The 17,239-nt window shown below is 35.9% G+C and overlaps 1 protein-coding gene across 1 annotated transcript in view; it reads left to right on the top strand.

Moving 5' to 3' along the window:
• Positions 1-306: 306 nt before the first annotated feature.
• ADAMTS6 (ADAM metallopeptidase with thrombospondin type 1 motif 6) overlaps positions 307-17,239 on the top strand; it is a 309,107-nt gene continuing 292,174 nt past the window's right edge. Inside the window, exons 1-3 of the mRNA XM_059417959.1 lie at positions 307-847; positions 6,620-6,997; positions 9,378-9,742. Of these exons, the coding sequence (XP_059273942.1) occupies positions 6,901-6,997; positions 9,378-9,742 (462 nt within the window). The 5' untranslated portion in view covers positions 307-847; positions 6,620-6,900. The remainder of the gene's footprint in view (positions 848-6,619; positions 6,998-9,377; positions 9,743-17,239) is intronic.

Raw genomic sequence — 17,239 nt, 5'->3', positions numbered from 1 at the left:
TAATCACAAACCAGGCTAGAATTTCTAAAAAGAGGAGGAGGAAGAAAAAGAGGCGGAGTGGGGTAGGGGACTGAGTTTAGAAGGGCCAGAATCTCTCTCATTCACAGGGTGGAAAAGTTGACATTGTCTAAGCCCTTCTGAATGGCTGGTAGTTGGTTACCCTGATTGTACCTCTACCTCCCCTCCCCCTCCACGTGACGACCCAGGACACATGCGCACCCGACGCAGCCCGGCACATCTGCAGACTGACGTCAGTGTGCTCTGCCTCCGAGGAAAAGCTGCCAAAATTTTCTCCTGCTGCAATTCAAGTTGGCTGGGGGCCGGTAGTGAGATCTAGGGCTACTTCAACAAAACTTTGCTGCCCTTCCTGCTCCTCTTGTCTTCTTTTCTCTTGATACCCTTTGATGCTCTTCACATGTTATTTGCATAGCAAAGGCACTAAGCTGTCCAGGAAGAGAGGGCACCACTTCCACCCCCAATAAGCCTTTTTTTCCCCTTCCTTCTTTCTTTTTTTCCTTTCCTTTTTTTTTTTTTTTTTTTTTGGAGAGGGGGGGTCGAGAGAGAAAGGGGATTTGCAAAGGCAGCATCTCTGGATGGTAGCCTGGATGTGTTGATGGCATCTCTTTTATTGCCAAATCGCAAAGTCCGTTCTCTAAAGCCCGGTTTAGCCAGACTATAGGATTTTATTCTGGCTGCAGAATAAGTAACTGACTGCTGTGGCTTTGCAAAGGGGGGCAGAAAAAAAGAGAGAGAGAGAGAGAGAGAGAGAGGAGAGAGTACGTGAGTCGCCCAGTGCAATCTCTATTGTTTGAAACTTACCTTTTATCAGAATTTGAAGATGAAAACGGTAAGGAAGACTTAACAATATTCAGTGAAACCGTTTTTGCTTTTTTTTTTTTTTAAATTAAAACTTGTGCTTTGCTTGTCTTCTGAATAACGCGTAGAAAACTTTTTCTCTCTCTGTGTGTATGTGTGCATGTGCGTGTGTGTGTGTTTTTAATGGCAATGAGTGAGCTTGACTGAACTCATTTTACAGATAGAAATCTTTTTAACTCCAGACTAGTCGGGGGTTGGAGAAATCTGGGTCTTGCAAGTATTTTATGATGCAAAAAATACACGTCTATTATACAAATAGACATGTTTTGTGAAATATGACTTGATTATGATTATTGTGGTCTTTTAACTATCACCAAAAAGTAATCGGGAAGGTAATAATGATGTGTATTTTAAACTGATTTCTAGCTTTCTTAAAGAAAAACCTGCATTTTATAGTTTCATGTCAGTGTCTTTAGTAGTCAGACAAGTGCATATTTTATGCCTGGGCTCAGAGGGCAGAATTAATGTGCTAGCTATAGCCCCAATGCTCTAGGATATGTTAAGCTTTTAATAGGCTAATCAAAGAGATGGAAGCGTGTGTTTTTGATTTACTTTTGGCCACTTGGGACGACGTGCTAGACTCATAACCCTCCGGAGCCTTGAATATCTGGGTATGTCTGTGTATATGGTATATGGGATCAAAGTTCAGGGATTGTTGTGTGGGGGGGCAGTTGGAGTGCCAGAGGGGTTTTTGGAAAGCTGCCTTCTGATAATGTGTACTACAATTCCTGTCTTTGGTAATTTCTTTCCTTGTTGTACTAGAGGCAAAGAGAGTGAAAAAGCGCACTGAGAGGGAACAAGAGAGTGAGTTTCTTACTCTTGTTTTTATTTGAGCTGCCGGTGCAACGCGTTTGGGCCAAATGCCAACTGTCTGGGTCACACGCGTTTTATCCAAATAGATTTAGCGCTGCTGTCTGGAAATGGGCTGCTGAATGTTAACTTTAGGATCAACTCAACCAGGGCAGCTCAGACTATTACCCTCTGTCTGGGCGAAGTAGAATGTGGGCGAAGTAGAATGGGGGGCGGAGTGCAGAATGGAGGAGGAAAGGGGAAACTGAACCATTGCTTGGAACTTTTAAAAAGACACTGGAGTGTGATTTTCAACATATTCTTTTATATTCAAATTTCTTCTGGTAATTTACTTTTCTTTCTTCCCTTTTATAGCTTATGTTGATGAGACTAAAATGTAGGAATGACAGTTTTTTAAATTCATGACAGGGAAAGAAATGTAACGTACAACTGGTGTATTTGAAGGAAATTGGGAAAATTACTTTTGGAAATAATTGTTTTTCTGTGTTTCACCAAAGTGGTAACTACAGTTCTGGTTAATGTTGATTTTGTGCTTAAGTGTGATCATTGGTGTTTTGGATTTCTATAGAATAGCATATAGAGGCCAATAACTTGATTTCAAACAAATCAAATACATTCATCTGCCACAAATGGCAGCAAAAAAAAAAAAAAATCTATCTTGTTGTACTAATATTTTTGTGATGCTCAAGGGGAAAAACCTCTAACCTCAAGACCTGAAATATTTTAATACTTTTCATGTCTGGGCCAATATGTGTAAGATTAATTTCTGCTCTTGTCTACTCTGACCACTTCCTCTTCATTTCCTTAGCAACCACTAGTAGCTACTAGTGGTTTAGGATGGGTCTCTGTGCCAAATCCTACCCTGTGTGTGAGTTTTATGAGAAAATAAAGAGAGTTAACATATTAAGAAAATTAATAACACGTTCTTAGGAGAAGAAGAAAAGCCAGAAGAGGTGGATAGTTCTCTTGGTTCTACCAAAAGACAGTTGATTATCAACATTTTGTAATAGCCTCAGAAGAAAAAGTTGTTTCTGCTTTTCAACAGAGAAGTTATAATACAGATAGTGTATTATACTTGCCATCTGGAAAAAAAAGTTTGGGAATATATGTAACTTGGAGCTTGATTTTTGTAGAATGATGTTTTGTATGTTTGCTTTGGGTTCATTTGCTCTTCTTGATAGGTGAGTTTTGAGTGTTTTCAATTATACCTTGGGATGGTAATCTCACAAAGTTTATAAATGATCTGGAAACCTTTGTACTTATAGCCTAGTAGTGTCCTTGGCATATAGTAGGTGACACTAAATGTTTGTTGAGAGAATAAATGGAAAATGAAATGAGAAGTTAATTTTCACATATAAAAATTAAATACTTGAAGGGAACAGAGTATTGTTGCTTCCTCTGAAGACCAATCAGCCTTAAAATAAAGAACCAGAGTTAAAATGGATGAAAGAAGTTGAGTAGGATGTTATACATGTTCTTTAGCTCCATAATAATAGTTCATGAGAGGAAATTATTACTTTGGCTACTCCCAGATCACTTGAGTAGGAAGTAAAGATGATAAAGGAAAAAGACAAGTAAGAACCCTTCAACCAGGGAAACTACTGAGGCAGTAACTGTAGAGCAAGTTGTCTGATCTTATTTCCACTTAGCTAGGGTACCTTTGATCCATGGAAGGAAGTAAATAATCCCTTAACTTTACTGGCTGGTACATTTGTATTTGGAAAAAAAAGCATATGTGAAATCAAAGAAAATGGAATTTTTAAATTTAAAATATTTGTAAGCCCAGTTATCATGACCTACATTCTTTGTTATTTGCGCTAAAAGACAATACAATGTTATTGATTGATTCCTATCATCATATTTAACTATTCCACATTTTGCATGAAACGCAAGAACATGAAACTATTTTTGAAGTAAACCCTTTGAAAAGTATCATACTTCTTATGAATAAGATAAGGAGGGGGGTGATAATATTTCCTTAGTCATTAAAGTGAAGTGTGCGGACATTTTACATCATGTGTAATCTAATTTAATTGACAAGTCTTTGTGAGGTAGATACCATTATCTTGGTTTTATTGATGAGGAAACATATTCAGAGAGGTTAAGTAACTTGGAGTCAAGCCAGAACGCCAAGCCTTGTCCTTTCCACAACATAATAATGCTACTCCTATACAATATAAAGAGTTCATACATAATGATTTATGAATAGTTATGTAATATTTTAATGTTAGTTTGAATTATGGAAGCTATATTTGAAAAAGTCAGTGTTTATACACATTTCTTTATAATAGCCAGATTAAGCTCTCTAGCAGGTGTCAGAAAGTGGGTTCACTATTCATTTTTATTGTGTAGGTAACTAAGAGAGGTTGTTATGTTAGTTGTTGTTGATTTTAGTTGACCCTGGTCAACTCATTTACTTATTAAAGTTTCTTCACTGGCTCCAGAAGATTGAGAAAAAAGTGGGGAGTGAGGATGGGTGTGAGAAAGGAGAAAGAAACTCAAATTTCTTGCATGCCCATGTGCCAGGTACTGTAGCTAGTGGTGGAAACAAGGTTTGGTTTAACTTTTTAAAGGTCCCGCTCTTTCTATTATGTACAGTTCTCTGATTCAGGAAACTGGTCTTGGTGTGGCTATGTTCTGTGCTTCAGGGTCTTTCATGAGGCTGCAATCAAGATGTTAGCAAGGGTTCTGGTCACCAAAGAATGCTCGACTGGTGAGGGATCTGCTTCTAAACTCACATATTAGTAGGCAGGGTTCAGTTCTCAAAGGCCATTACGTTGAGGGCCTTAGTTCCATGTTAGTGGTTATTGGAAGGCTGCTCTCAGTTGCTTGCCATGTGAGCCCTTCTATATGACAGCTGGCTTCATCAAAAAGGGAGTCTACTAGTAAGATAGAAATCAGAATTTTTTTATAATATAGTCATTGACGTGACATTTTCTCAACACTTTATTGGTAACATTTTTCAAGTTACTCAAGGGAAGGGAATTATGCAAATGTGTGGATATTAGGAAGCAGGCTCATTGGGGCCATCCTAGAGGCTGCCTGACATAGCAGCAATAATATCCACTTTATAAGATTGTTGTGAATACTAAAAGAAGTAACATACATTTAAAATTCTCTTCATTTTTGGTCTGACCTTAAACTGACTTTCTAGATACTACCTGTTAGTCTTCTCCATAGGAACCAAACTTATTAAATATTACTGAAATGACTTTCTATTTTTTTCTTCCCATCTAGACTTTGTAGAATCTATGTCTTTAATTTGCAATGATTGCTCCCATTGGTTTGAACTGTGAAATTGTGTTCATCTTCCAGGGCCTGTCTCAAATGCCACTTTTTAAATAAGCTTTTCCTGATCCATCCTTCTCTAATTCAGAAGTCATTTCCCTCATCTGATCTCCTCAATGCCATTTCATAATTTTATTATGGCAAATGTCAGTCTGGCAAAATTTATTATGGCAAAATTCATCGGAATTTCTTGAATTTTTTTTCTTTCTTGCTTAGATTATGAACTCTCAAATGGCAAGGATTGTGTTAATCTTTTCTGTAGCCTCATAACAGCATTTTAAGAACATAGTAAATCATATTTGTTGATTAATAAATTAGTTTTTGGATGGAAGAAGTTTTAAATGATTGTAGTTGTTTTATTTGTTGTAATAACCAATATTTTTTGCACCATAGGGAATGAAGTATTCCACATAAATTAATTTTTCAATCAACTACGAATATCCTCTTATATGCCTAAAGTGATTTTCTTTTAATCAGTATTTATTCATTCATTTACTCATTTTTTTGACCAACATATATGTAAACATTTATTATTTAATCCCATACATTAGGAATGTGGAATGAAAATCTTTCTAGTACTTTTTGTGTACTTTTCTATATTAGTAATATGTTATATTATTAAAAACAATTTAATCTTTTGTTCCTGACTCGGGCAGTGTTTTGAATATATATTGAGCTATAACACTTTAGGAACTGTCAGACTATTTAAGGGCCATTTGCCTGTACCCCAAACCATATTACTTTGGGGTTCTGCCACTAATTTCTAGTTTGTCTTTCTTTTTCTTCAGTTTTGTGCTGTTAGTGACGTAGTTTCTTAGTTCCTTTGCTCTTTTCTTCCAAAGTACTATGTGCTGGGAAATCAGGTAGTCACATATGCTTGCATTTTGGTATGAAATGTAAATTCATGGACTGTGAGTTAGGTTGTGAGTTGAAAAGAAAGTGCATGAGATAGGACAGGAAATCTATTGTGATACCTGAAATGAATTTTTAAAAATTCTTTCTTTTTCAGAAAATGAACTTCTTTTATTTACAGTTACATTCTAGATAGGTGAAGTTGTCTCATATGTGTTCCTTTTTAAGTCATATAAGATTTACAGATAAAATCAAGGGGTAAGGTAAATATGGCTTAAATTTTTAGAAGTTTATTTTGTGCTAGTGTCTGAGTGTTCACAGACCGCTGCTAAGTGTCACTCTGTATTTGCAGATATACTCTAAGAAAAAATAATAAGTGTCTTGTATAGCAACAAATCAATCTTGAATATGAGTGTTCTAAAAAGCACATTAAGGAATGGGAATATATACTATTTATCCCTTACATAAAATGAATTTTGGTTGTAAAGTCACTCTACTTTTTATTTTATGAAAAGGAGGTTAGTCACTGTACCCACACATTTTTTTCTTCAAAGCTTAAAAAAATAATTTTTATGATTTCACTTTAGATTCTTTCTTTGATTATTAAGTAACTCTGGCATTATCCTGCTTACCATTTAGGTTTCTGATTCTTTAGTCTTGTGAATGTTTTTAGACTATAAAGAACAAAATAGTGTAATTTAACTATATTAAATCATACTGTATTTTTTGTCTTTTGGTAAACATGCATCAATATTTTTCATTTAACATAAATTTTGTTTGTTTGTTTTTCTAGGTTAAAAAATGGCCATACTTTAGTAACTAATCAGTCAAATGCTTTGCTTGTGAAAATTTTTACCATCATTCTTTTGTTTCCTTTTGGATTGAAAAAATGAATCCAGATACAGAAGAAAGTATGGGATGTTGGAAAAAAGTACCTGTTGAACAGTGGAACATCTAATAATTAATTTGCAAGAAATTTTACAGAAATAAAATTGTTATGCTTCGATTTTGGTATGGTATTGACTCTCTAGCACATAGGTAGCCCTCCAAAAAAATCATCTAGTTTTCTAAATTATGGAAATTTTGTGGAAGACGTTGACCTGGATTTTGAGCCTTATCATGGCTTCATCGGAATTTCATAGTGACCACAGGCTTTCATACAGTTCTCAAGGTAGGGGTCCTGCTTGTGAAAGTGACCAAAAAATACTGCTATTAATTTGATGAGAAAAGATTTTGAATATTTAGTTTAGGTGAATGTTTTCTCTGGGATATGTAGTGATAGAAGTGGAGGCCCACTGTATCAACAGAGTGCTAGTTTCATAAATCTTGAGGGTTCTAAGTAGTCTAACTTGTTATACTAGTATTTAACATCTAGTGTAATTTACAGTTGACTGATCTTTCTTAGATGATAGACCCAGACCTCTTATTTTGAATCCTAAACTATAACAAGCTCATTTATTGCTAAGAGTTACAGGCAAGGTCATGTTCAAAAGGAATCCAAGGGTTTATGCTATAAAAGAGCAAAAAACTAGATTCTGATACAAGGTTCCTCTAATATGGAGGCTTAGTGATAAAAATACTTTCCAAGCTTAAAAATTCTGATATAAGAACTAGAATCTGAGTAAAAAAGTAAGAGAGGTAAGAAGTACAACTTTTCAAACTCTAGTCCATGGGTTCCTAATCTGAATCCATAGAATTGAACTTTATTTATTTATTTTAAAGATTTCATTTGTTTATTTGAGAGAGAGAGAGAGAGAGAGATAGCAATAGAGAACATGAGCTGGGAGGGCAGGGAGAAACAGGTTCCCCACTAAGTAGGAAGCCCCATGGGGGGCTTGATCCCAGGACTCTGGGATCATGACCTGAGCCGAAGGCAGAAGCTTAACAGACTGAGCCACCACAGAATTGAAACCAGACGCCATGTAGAATTGAACTTTATATTATAGAAAAGATCTAAACAGAGATCCATGGAGTGAATGACATTTTGTTTTCCATGGACATGGCCAGTCTTTATAGATTTATTAAAATGCCTTTTTGATTGCCCTCCCATGAATGTTTGGTAACTAGTAATTTTTTGGTGTGGATGAGCCAAACTTTCAAGCCTTTCTATGTTGATGTATATCTAGAAGTCTATATGTATACAATGTGGCTCTCAAAGTTTATTAATAAAGCTGTAGCATTTAGTGTGAACTCTTACTTATAAGAGATGAAATAAATACTGTCTTTTAATTTATTTCTATTTGGTCATACTCTCATGGGAGTTTATATTTGTGGGTGAACTCCATGTATAGACAGTGAGGCAATGGACAGGCATTTGGTTTCCCTTAGTGGTAAACCTCACTAAAGGAAGATGTGGTTAAGAAGGTAGATTGGAACTATTAAGTATACATAAATGAGGAAAATATGTGTAATAATTCTTTAAAATTTTTTCAATCTAAGATTTTTTAAACAGCTTTATTGAGATACAATAAATATATGATTTGATTTACTTATGTAAAGTGCACCATTCAATGGTTTATAGTATATTTGCAGAGTTATGCAACCATCACCACAATCAGTTTTAGAACATTTCAACACTCCAAAAGAAACCCTGTGCCCATTAACAATCACTCCCAAATTCTCTCCAAACCACTCTCCACCCCAGCCCTAAACAGCCTGAATCGACTTATGTCTTGAGATTTCCTATTCTGAATATTTCCCACAAAACAAATCACATAATATGTGGTCTTTTGAGATTGACTCCTTTCACGTTGCATAATGTTTTTAGAATGTTAGATAATGAGCTTTAATAATGAAGGCAGTTATTATGAAGTTTCATTTATGTCATACATGTATCACTTCTGTGTTGAATAATATTCCATTGTGTGAATATACCACATTTTATTTATTCATTCATCAGTTGATAAATATTCAGATTATTTCTCCATTTTGGCTATTATGAATAATGTTGCTATGAACAATCATGTACAACTTTTTGTGTGGATATGTGTTTTCATTTCTCTCAGGTAAATACCTAGGAGTGGAATTGCTGAGTCCGATGGTAGTTCCATGTTCAACCTTCTGAGGAACTGCCAGACTGCTTTCTGAAGTGGCTTCTGTATTTTCCATTCCAACTGACAATTTAAAAAATATTTCTGCAAAGCTGTAGAAATTCAATATTCACTCCTTTGGATAACTTTAACACACATTTTATCTGAGCTAAATTCTATTATTTTAAATATGTGTACTTTTCACTGTTTTTTATTTCCCTATAAAATATTCCTATTTCCTATAAGAATTTAGCTTTTAGAATCCAGTAAGAAATAAATGTAAAAACAAAAAAATAGTCTTTCAAACTAATTTTAAAATAATTCTATTTTGAGGAATAATTGGAACTTAATTCATCATTAGATTTTAAGCTTCATTTTGTTTAATATAACAGTTTTTATTCATATCTCACATATAATGATGCTGATACAGTTTTTGTTGTTTATACTGCTACTTCTTCGTTCTGTTAAATTTTCTTTTCTTCCATGTGTTTTCTCTGGATTCTCTGCCTTGTGATTACAAAGAGGAATTCCTGACTTATCTAGAACACTACCAGCTAACTATTCCAATAAGGGTTGATCAAAATGGAGCTTTTCTCAGCTTTACTGTGAAAAATGATAAACACTCCAGGAGAAGACGGAGTATGGACCCTATCGATCCACAGCAGGCAGTATCTAAGTTATTTTTTAAACTTTCAGCCTATGGCAAGCACTTTCACCTAAACTTGACTCTCAACACAGATTTCGTGTCCAAACATTTTACAGTAGAATATTGGGGGAAAGATGGACCCCAGTGGAAACATGATTTTTTAGACAACTGTCATTACACAGGATATTTGCAAGATCAACGTAGTACAACTAAAGTGGCTTTAAGCAACTGTATTGGGTTGGTAAGTAGATGTTATAATTTTTAGTTTCTGATGGGGAAATAAATTCACAAGAATGTATAGTATATAAATGTCTTTCCTCCCATTAAGAATATACAGAGTTGGGTTAAGAAAGGAAGATAATAGTCTAAATTTTTTTTGTTATTTCTGCTGTCTTTGCTTTTGATAGCCCTTTGATAGTGTTTGCATTAACTCTTCAAAGAATAATTTTTAGAATCGTATATTATTTGTAGAATAAATTAAATACATTGATTGCTAGTTTCTTTGTAAATGGTGTTGGGCTTTATATATAAAACAGATTTTTTTGGAATAAGAATAATCCAAAATAAGGGTGCCTGGGTGGCTCAGTGGGTTGGGGCCTCTGCCTTTGGCTCGGGTCATGGTAACGGGTCACGGATTGAGCCTTCTGCTTGTCAGGGAGCCTGCTTCCCCTGCCTCTCTGCCTACTTGTGATCTCTGTCTGTCAAATAAATAAATAAAACCTTTTTTTAAAAAAGAAAAGAATAATCAAAAATAAATCTGTATTGAAACTTCTCATATATTAAAATGACACTTGCTATTAAATATGATAGAATAATACTGTTCCCAGTTATCAGCACTGCCATCTAAGTTTGGATACTCTTCTATATCTAAGGGGATAGTGGAGTGTCACCCATCTATTCTTTATCCTTTATTTATTTTTTTTTAAAATATTTTATTTATTTATTTGACAGAGAGAGAGATCACAAGCAGACAGAAAGGCAGTCATAGAGAGAGGGGGAAGCAGGCTCCCTGCTGAGCAGAGAGCCTAATGTGGGGCTTGATCCCAGGACCCTGAGATTATAACCTGAGCTGAAGGCAGAGGCTTAACCCACTGAGCCACCCAGGTGCCCCTATTCTTTATCCTTTATTAAGACGTTCTGACTCTTGCTCTCTTTCCCTCTATTTTTTAACACATTTTTGTTTTACTTTGTTTCCTATTGAAACTGCCTGGCCCATGTTGACTCCTTTGGCTACTTAAGATGTGGTCTGCCAGGTTTGCCCACTGAAGTTACTGTTTTCTCCTTGGCAACTAATAATGAATTTGTGAGCAGATACTTTGAGACTATGTAAATACTCTGTTCCTCATCACACCTTTGCCCACCACACTTAGGAACTCCTGCATCTATTCTTATTTTGTTTTATGTTTCATTTTTAATCAAATGTAAAATGTAAACACTTTTTCTAAAAATCCCACTTTTTCAAGCGCCCCCCTCCTATTTTTAAGTAGGCTCCACACCTGATGTGGGGCTTGAACTCAAAATCCTGAGATCAAGCTCAATTGACTCTACCAATTGAGCCAGCCAGGTACCCTTCAAAGGTCCTTTTAACCAATTCTGTTTCTAGTTGTAAATAATGTAAATGTAGAGATAATTAGTGTTTTCTTTTCTTTCTTTTTTTTTTTTTTAAAGACTTTATTTATTTATTTGACAGACAGAGATCACAAGTAGGCAGAGAGGCAGGCAGAGAGAGAGAGGGAAGCAGGCTCCCTGCTGAGCAGAAAGCCCGATGCGGGACTCGATCCCAGGACCCTGAGATCATGACCTGAGCCGAAGGCAGCGGCTTAACCCACTGAGCCACCCAGGCGCCCCTAATTAGTGTTTTCTAATCCTATTTTCTCACCCATTGTTTCAGTATTTCAACCCTTGCCCCATTCAAAGAAGACTTCCTAATATTACTGTTTGTCTATTGTTCAAAATAATGTCACATTTTAGTTTGCTTTATATTTAACCATGGCTTTCTTATCCAGGTTTTGTATTTCTGGAGTTTCTAATTACTGTTATTTTGTCTTATTGTGAAAAAAAATCAAAAAAATTTTTTTAACTAAATGATCAGTATTATCCATTTCCTTAGTCTTTGTATCTATTGCTTGGAATATATTCATTCTTTGGAGGCCCTTTTTTTCTTCCAGTCTGTTGGTTAATTTCTTGAGCTATTGTACATCTCTCATATTGGGATTCTTTTTTCCTGGTTAGTTCTACATCTTCCTCTTTCTGAGTTTACATCCTGGTTTTATTGGAGAATATCTTCAAGTAATTATGTCAGAAAATGTGTCTGAGAAGTAACATTTCTGAATCCTTACCTATTTGAAAGTTACTTTATGTTGCCCTCATATTTGGTTACTAATTTAGCTGGATGTGGAATTCTGGTTTCAAAAATCAGGGGCACCTGGGTGGCTCAGGTCATGATCCCATGGCCCTGGATTGAGCCCCACATCAGGCTCCCTGCTCAGCAGGAAGCCTGCTTCTGCTTCTCTCTCTCCCACTCCCCTACTTATATTCCCTCTCTGTCTCTGTCAAATAAATAAATAAAATCTTTTTTAAAAAATTATTTTCCTTCAGAACCATGGATGGTGGAATTGGGAAAGGGAAATATGGGGCATCAAATTTATAAGTACGATTTTATGTCTTAGGAAAGGATTTAAGGATCTTTAAAAAAAATTATCACTGATTAATTTTGGGAGAATTTTGGGAAGCAGTCTGCTTCTTGTTCTTTTCTTTTTCTTTCCTAGGATTTTTCCTCAATGAACGTGATATGATCTTCTTTTTATCCTTTCTATTTTAAGAAGTTTATAATAATGTCCTAAGCTGTGGATCTTCCTTCCTTATCCTTATTTGATGTATCATGGTTGCTTTCAATTTAAAGACCCACCTTCAGCTTAGAGAAATTTAATAAATTATTTCCTTAATTTCTCTTCCTGTTCCCTACCCCTGCCTTTTTGTAATTGGTTCTTTACTTCCCTTGTCTTTCTCTTTTTCCTTCTTATTCTATTTTATTCTAAGTTCTATGAGATCTCTCCAATTTTGCTTTCTTTTCCTTCAACTGATTTAAAAATTACAAGCAGTCATACTTCTAATTTTCAAGAGATTGTCCTTTTTAATTGTCCCTTTCTTTACATTTTGTTCTTATTTCTTAGTTATGTCCACAGTTGCCTTTCAACATTTTCCCTTATTCACTCTTCCATTCACCAAATATTTGTAAGTACTGATCATATAATAGGCACTGATCTAGATGCTAGGAGTACAACACTTAACAAAAGAGAAATTCTTGTCATCACAAAGCTTGCATTCTTGTGGAGGATATACATAATCAGATAAATAAATAAAAATCACAGTACGTTGGATAATGATAAGTTCTAAGAAGGAAAAATTACTGAGTGAAGACCTAAGGAAAATGAGGAAGGTAAGCTGACATCTGAAGGAAAGGATTTCCAGGTGGAAATCTTTAAGTATGAAGATGTGAGCTAGGAGTGTTTGGGAGACAGCAAGAAGACTGCCCTGGCTGGAACTCATGAAAGAAAGGGAGTGTAATGGAAGGTGAGGTTGGAAAGAGAACTGCGGCCAGATGGTAGATTTTAGAAGACGCAGGATCAAATCAATGATGACTTTAAGCTTGAGGCCTGGACAACTAGAGGAAAGCAGCCACGAGTTGAGATAAGAAAGACTCAGGTATTAACTGAGATGGAAAACCTGGAGGAGGACCGTACTATGGGTCAGTGTATATCTTAAATTCAGTTGGACTTATTAAACTTGATATGTTGTATAACATATTGGATATGCAAGTCTGAAATTCAGGAGAGGGATATGAATCATGGATTTATAAAATTGGGAATCATCAACATATAGATGATATTTAAAGCCAGGAGATTATATGAAATTGCTTGGGGTGAGGGAATATAGAAAGAATAACGAAGAGATTAAAAAAAAAGAGGCTTAAGGAACTGAGCCTTTGCGCACTCTAGGAGGTTAGGGAGGTCAGAAAGATGATGAAGAGATAGCAAAGGATAATGAGGTAAGAAAGTTAGAGGAAAACCAGACAAATATCCTAGAAGCTAAGAAAAGGAAGCATTTATTTCAAGAGAAAAACGCTGCCAAGTCAAAATAAGAGGACTGAAAACTGGCCATTGGATTTATCAATGAGGAGATTGTTGGTGACCTTGACAAACAGTGCTGAAGTCATGGTGTTATAGGGAATATAGGCAAAAACCTGATTGGAGTAGGTTTGAAAAGCAATGGGAGAAAAGAGGACATAGATAATTATTTTAAAGACTTTTTTGAAAAAGTAAATGATCAGTTGCTATAGACAGAGTGGAATCAGATGAGATTTTGTTTTATTTGATAAAGATGGGAATGATTATGTAGAGAAAAGGAAACATTTTCAAGTTCCTCCATAAAAGAGGAAATAAAAACGATTATATGATCACGAGGTGCAGGTGGGCAGATATTTGGGTTGCAGGAGTTTGCAGGAGGTTATACGATGTTTATTGGAATGGAAGATGGCAAGATGAGTCATTAGGGATTAAGAGGAGACGAGAAATTATGGAATACTTATCCAACAGAACAGGATACTGAATGTATTAGAGAAATGTAGTAAAATTGCTGTGAAGCATTAAGGACATTGTTGAGATTATGGTTATGAATTTAAAGTGAGACTAGTCAGCATCTCGATGTGTTTTTCTCTGTCTAAATGAAGCTGCAAGATTGCAGGCCCAAAGGATCAAAACTGGTTTGATCAGAGTTGTGGTTTATCAAATAAATTCTGTGAAGGAAGAAAAGAGCAAGGGAATTGAAGGTGGAACTGAAGATGGATTAGGAGAGAGTGAGGACATGAAGTAGGTGGAGTATAATGAAAAGATGGTAGAATCCTGAGGTCTTAGTGGGTGTAAAAGAACTATCTCTTAGAGTTGGGCTACTAGAAGGATAGTCCTAGAAGAATGGGATACTTGAAATTGAGATTTTGAGGGTTGCAAGCATTGAAAATACTGAACTCTAGGGTTTGACTATGGATATGGGCTTAAGATAAAATGAATGACAAGATATTTGATGGAGAGCAGGTCAAGGGATTGAGAGGGCAGGAGTTGAAGGAACCATCTATGTCTGTAGTCCTTAACCTGGGGTGCGTGAATGAAATTCAGGGGATTTGTGAACTGGAATGGAGATAAATGACATCTTTATCTTTACTAATTCTTTTTTTTTTTTTTTTAAGATTTTATTTGTTTATTTGAGGCAGGCAGAGATTGAGGCAGGCAGAGATTGAGGAGGTAAGAAAGTTAGAGGAGAGGCAGGCAGAGATTGAGGAGGAAGCAGGCTCCCCGCTGAGCATAGAGCCTGATGCGGGGCTGGATCCCAGGACCCTGGGATTGTGACCTGGGCTGAAGGCAGAGGCTTTAACCCACTGAGCCACCCAGGCGCCACTATCTTTACTAATTCTTAACTGAAATTTAACAGTTCCTTCAATTATGAATGTAGATAACAAACCAATAAGGAAATAGCTGACACCAATAGAAATTATAGATATTTTCATGTCATTTTACAGTTTTTCAGGTTCTTCAAAATATTACTTATGTTAATCACCATTGTAAAATTATGATAGTTATTACTCCGCTGCAGATATTTTTATTTAAAGTGTTGGAAAAAGCCACATGCATTCTTATATTACATTTTTAAAAATACTTTGTTAATGGTATTTCACTACAACAGTTTTCTTTATAATCTTATAATCTTATTATATATTTTTTCTATATTTAAAATATTATTCTTAGAAGTAGTCCCTAGGCTTCATCCCCGCTAGATTTCTAAAGGGATCCAGAACACACACACATACATTTTAAGAACTGGTCACTTAAGATAGTGAAATCAACAATTATTTCAGTAATTGTATTGCAGAGAATGACAGTGATCCAGAATTTAAATCTTGAATGAATGAGGAAAGTGCCTATGGCTTATTAGTAACTGCAATAGCAGAGGGAGCTGGTGATGGCATGAGATTGGAAGCTGGCAGGGGTTTTTGTGGTTTTTGTTGTTGTTTGTTTTAGAGGAAGGAGAGAGTGAGAATTGTTTAGAAATGGCAGTGAATCACATGGACACTTCCCCTACCTCTTGGTCCAATAGGAGACATATAGGAAAGAAAACAGGATCCACCATTCCAGAGGATTGCGGGGAAGAAAGAGTGTCATTTTGAGAGACCCAGGTGTTTGAGCAAGATGAAGTGAACATTCACAAATGAGGCTGAGCTTGAGTTTGAGAAGGCACAAGGGAAGTGTTTTAAATGGTGAAAGGGGAGAGTTAGGGTATGGAATCAGAAAACAAGATGCACATAACCATAGGGGGAATTGAATCCAGGGGATGCGTCTTGGGCTTCTTGTAGGGATTGGCATGTTAGGGAAAGGGGGCTGGATGGTTTTCATCCTGATGGCCTGAGGCACACTGTGTAGAGGTGAGTGGGGGTGCAGAAGGAAGTGAGGGAGAGCAGGGTTCTTGCTAGGCATGTGCAGATTTCTGGCCCTCCATCATCTACCCTCCAGAACTTTTCTAATTTTGTAATAATTTTCCCCCTTCTTCCTTCTAGCTCCAATAGCTCCTTGCTATTCCTCAAATACTGTATGTGTGCTCATACCTCATTGCCTTTGTTGCCATTCCCACTGTCTGATCTGCTCTTTCACAAGATACCTGTCTGACCTGCTCCTTCATTTTGTTCAGGTTTCTGTACAAATATCACTTTATTAGAGAGGATGTCCCTGACCATCGTAAACAGTATATAATTCTCTCACTTCTGATTAGTTTCTGTCCTCTTAAACTGCTTTTTTTTTCTTAACACTTAACATTGCTAGATTGATCATTTATCTAATGAATGAATCACTCTTATCTAGGTCTTCCCACCAGAATATAAGCTCCATCATAGAGCCAGAAGTTGGTTTTGTTTACTACTGTATCCCCACCACCTAGAATAGTACTTACCATGTGGTAGGCACTCAGAACATCCTCAGTGAAAGAATAAATAAAGTCAGAAACAACCCTCAGAGGATAAAGGGATAATAATATACTGCCTAATAATAAATTAATAAACTCCAATGTCAATTGAAGAATTGGTTGCTTAACTTTGCTTAGTCTGTATTTCTCACCTGCAGAGTAGAGATGATAATAGTACTTACTTCACAGAGCTAGTAAGAATAAGTGAGAAAATGTGTACAAACATCTTACAGAGTACCTAATACTTAAAATTTCTGGATTTTTTTTCCAGAGTCTTTCCATATTTGAAATTAGAGATTTTATTTACTTACCAAGTTACTGACTCTGATTTCCCCCAACAACCTGAACTTCTTGTCTGGAACCTTTCAACATCCTTCTGCCCACAGGTTAGCAAGATACCACTTTAGTGCTCTATCTTTCTGGGCAGTACTCATTACCTCACTTCTTATAGTTCTCTCTTACCGAAACTTCTTACACATGCCCTCTTTTCTGTAAGACCATGCTCAGTTTGTGATCACATTGTTACTCTTCCTGGTAGAATAATTCATGTTCAGGTATTAGACTGTGTTAATGGCATATTATGTTATTCCTGTTAGTATTTGCATTTAATTTAGGGACTTATATTCTTAAAGTAAAGCAGACAATGGCGAAATAATGTGAAGTGACTAAAGCTTGCTTTTTTGTTTTTTTTTTTGCATTCTTTAGTTCAGTTAGTGTAGGTGCTTGCCAATTT

This window comes from Mustela nigripes, chromosome 12 (genome assembly GCF_022355385.1).
Source record: "Mustela nigripes isolate SB6536 chromosome 12, MUSNIG.SB6536, whole genome shotgun sequence".
Taxonomy (NCBI): Eukaryota; Metazoa; Chordata; class Mammalia; order Carnivora; family Mustelidae; genus Mustela; species Mustela nigripes.
This window is presented reverse-complemented; position numbering and strand designations above follow the sequence as displayed.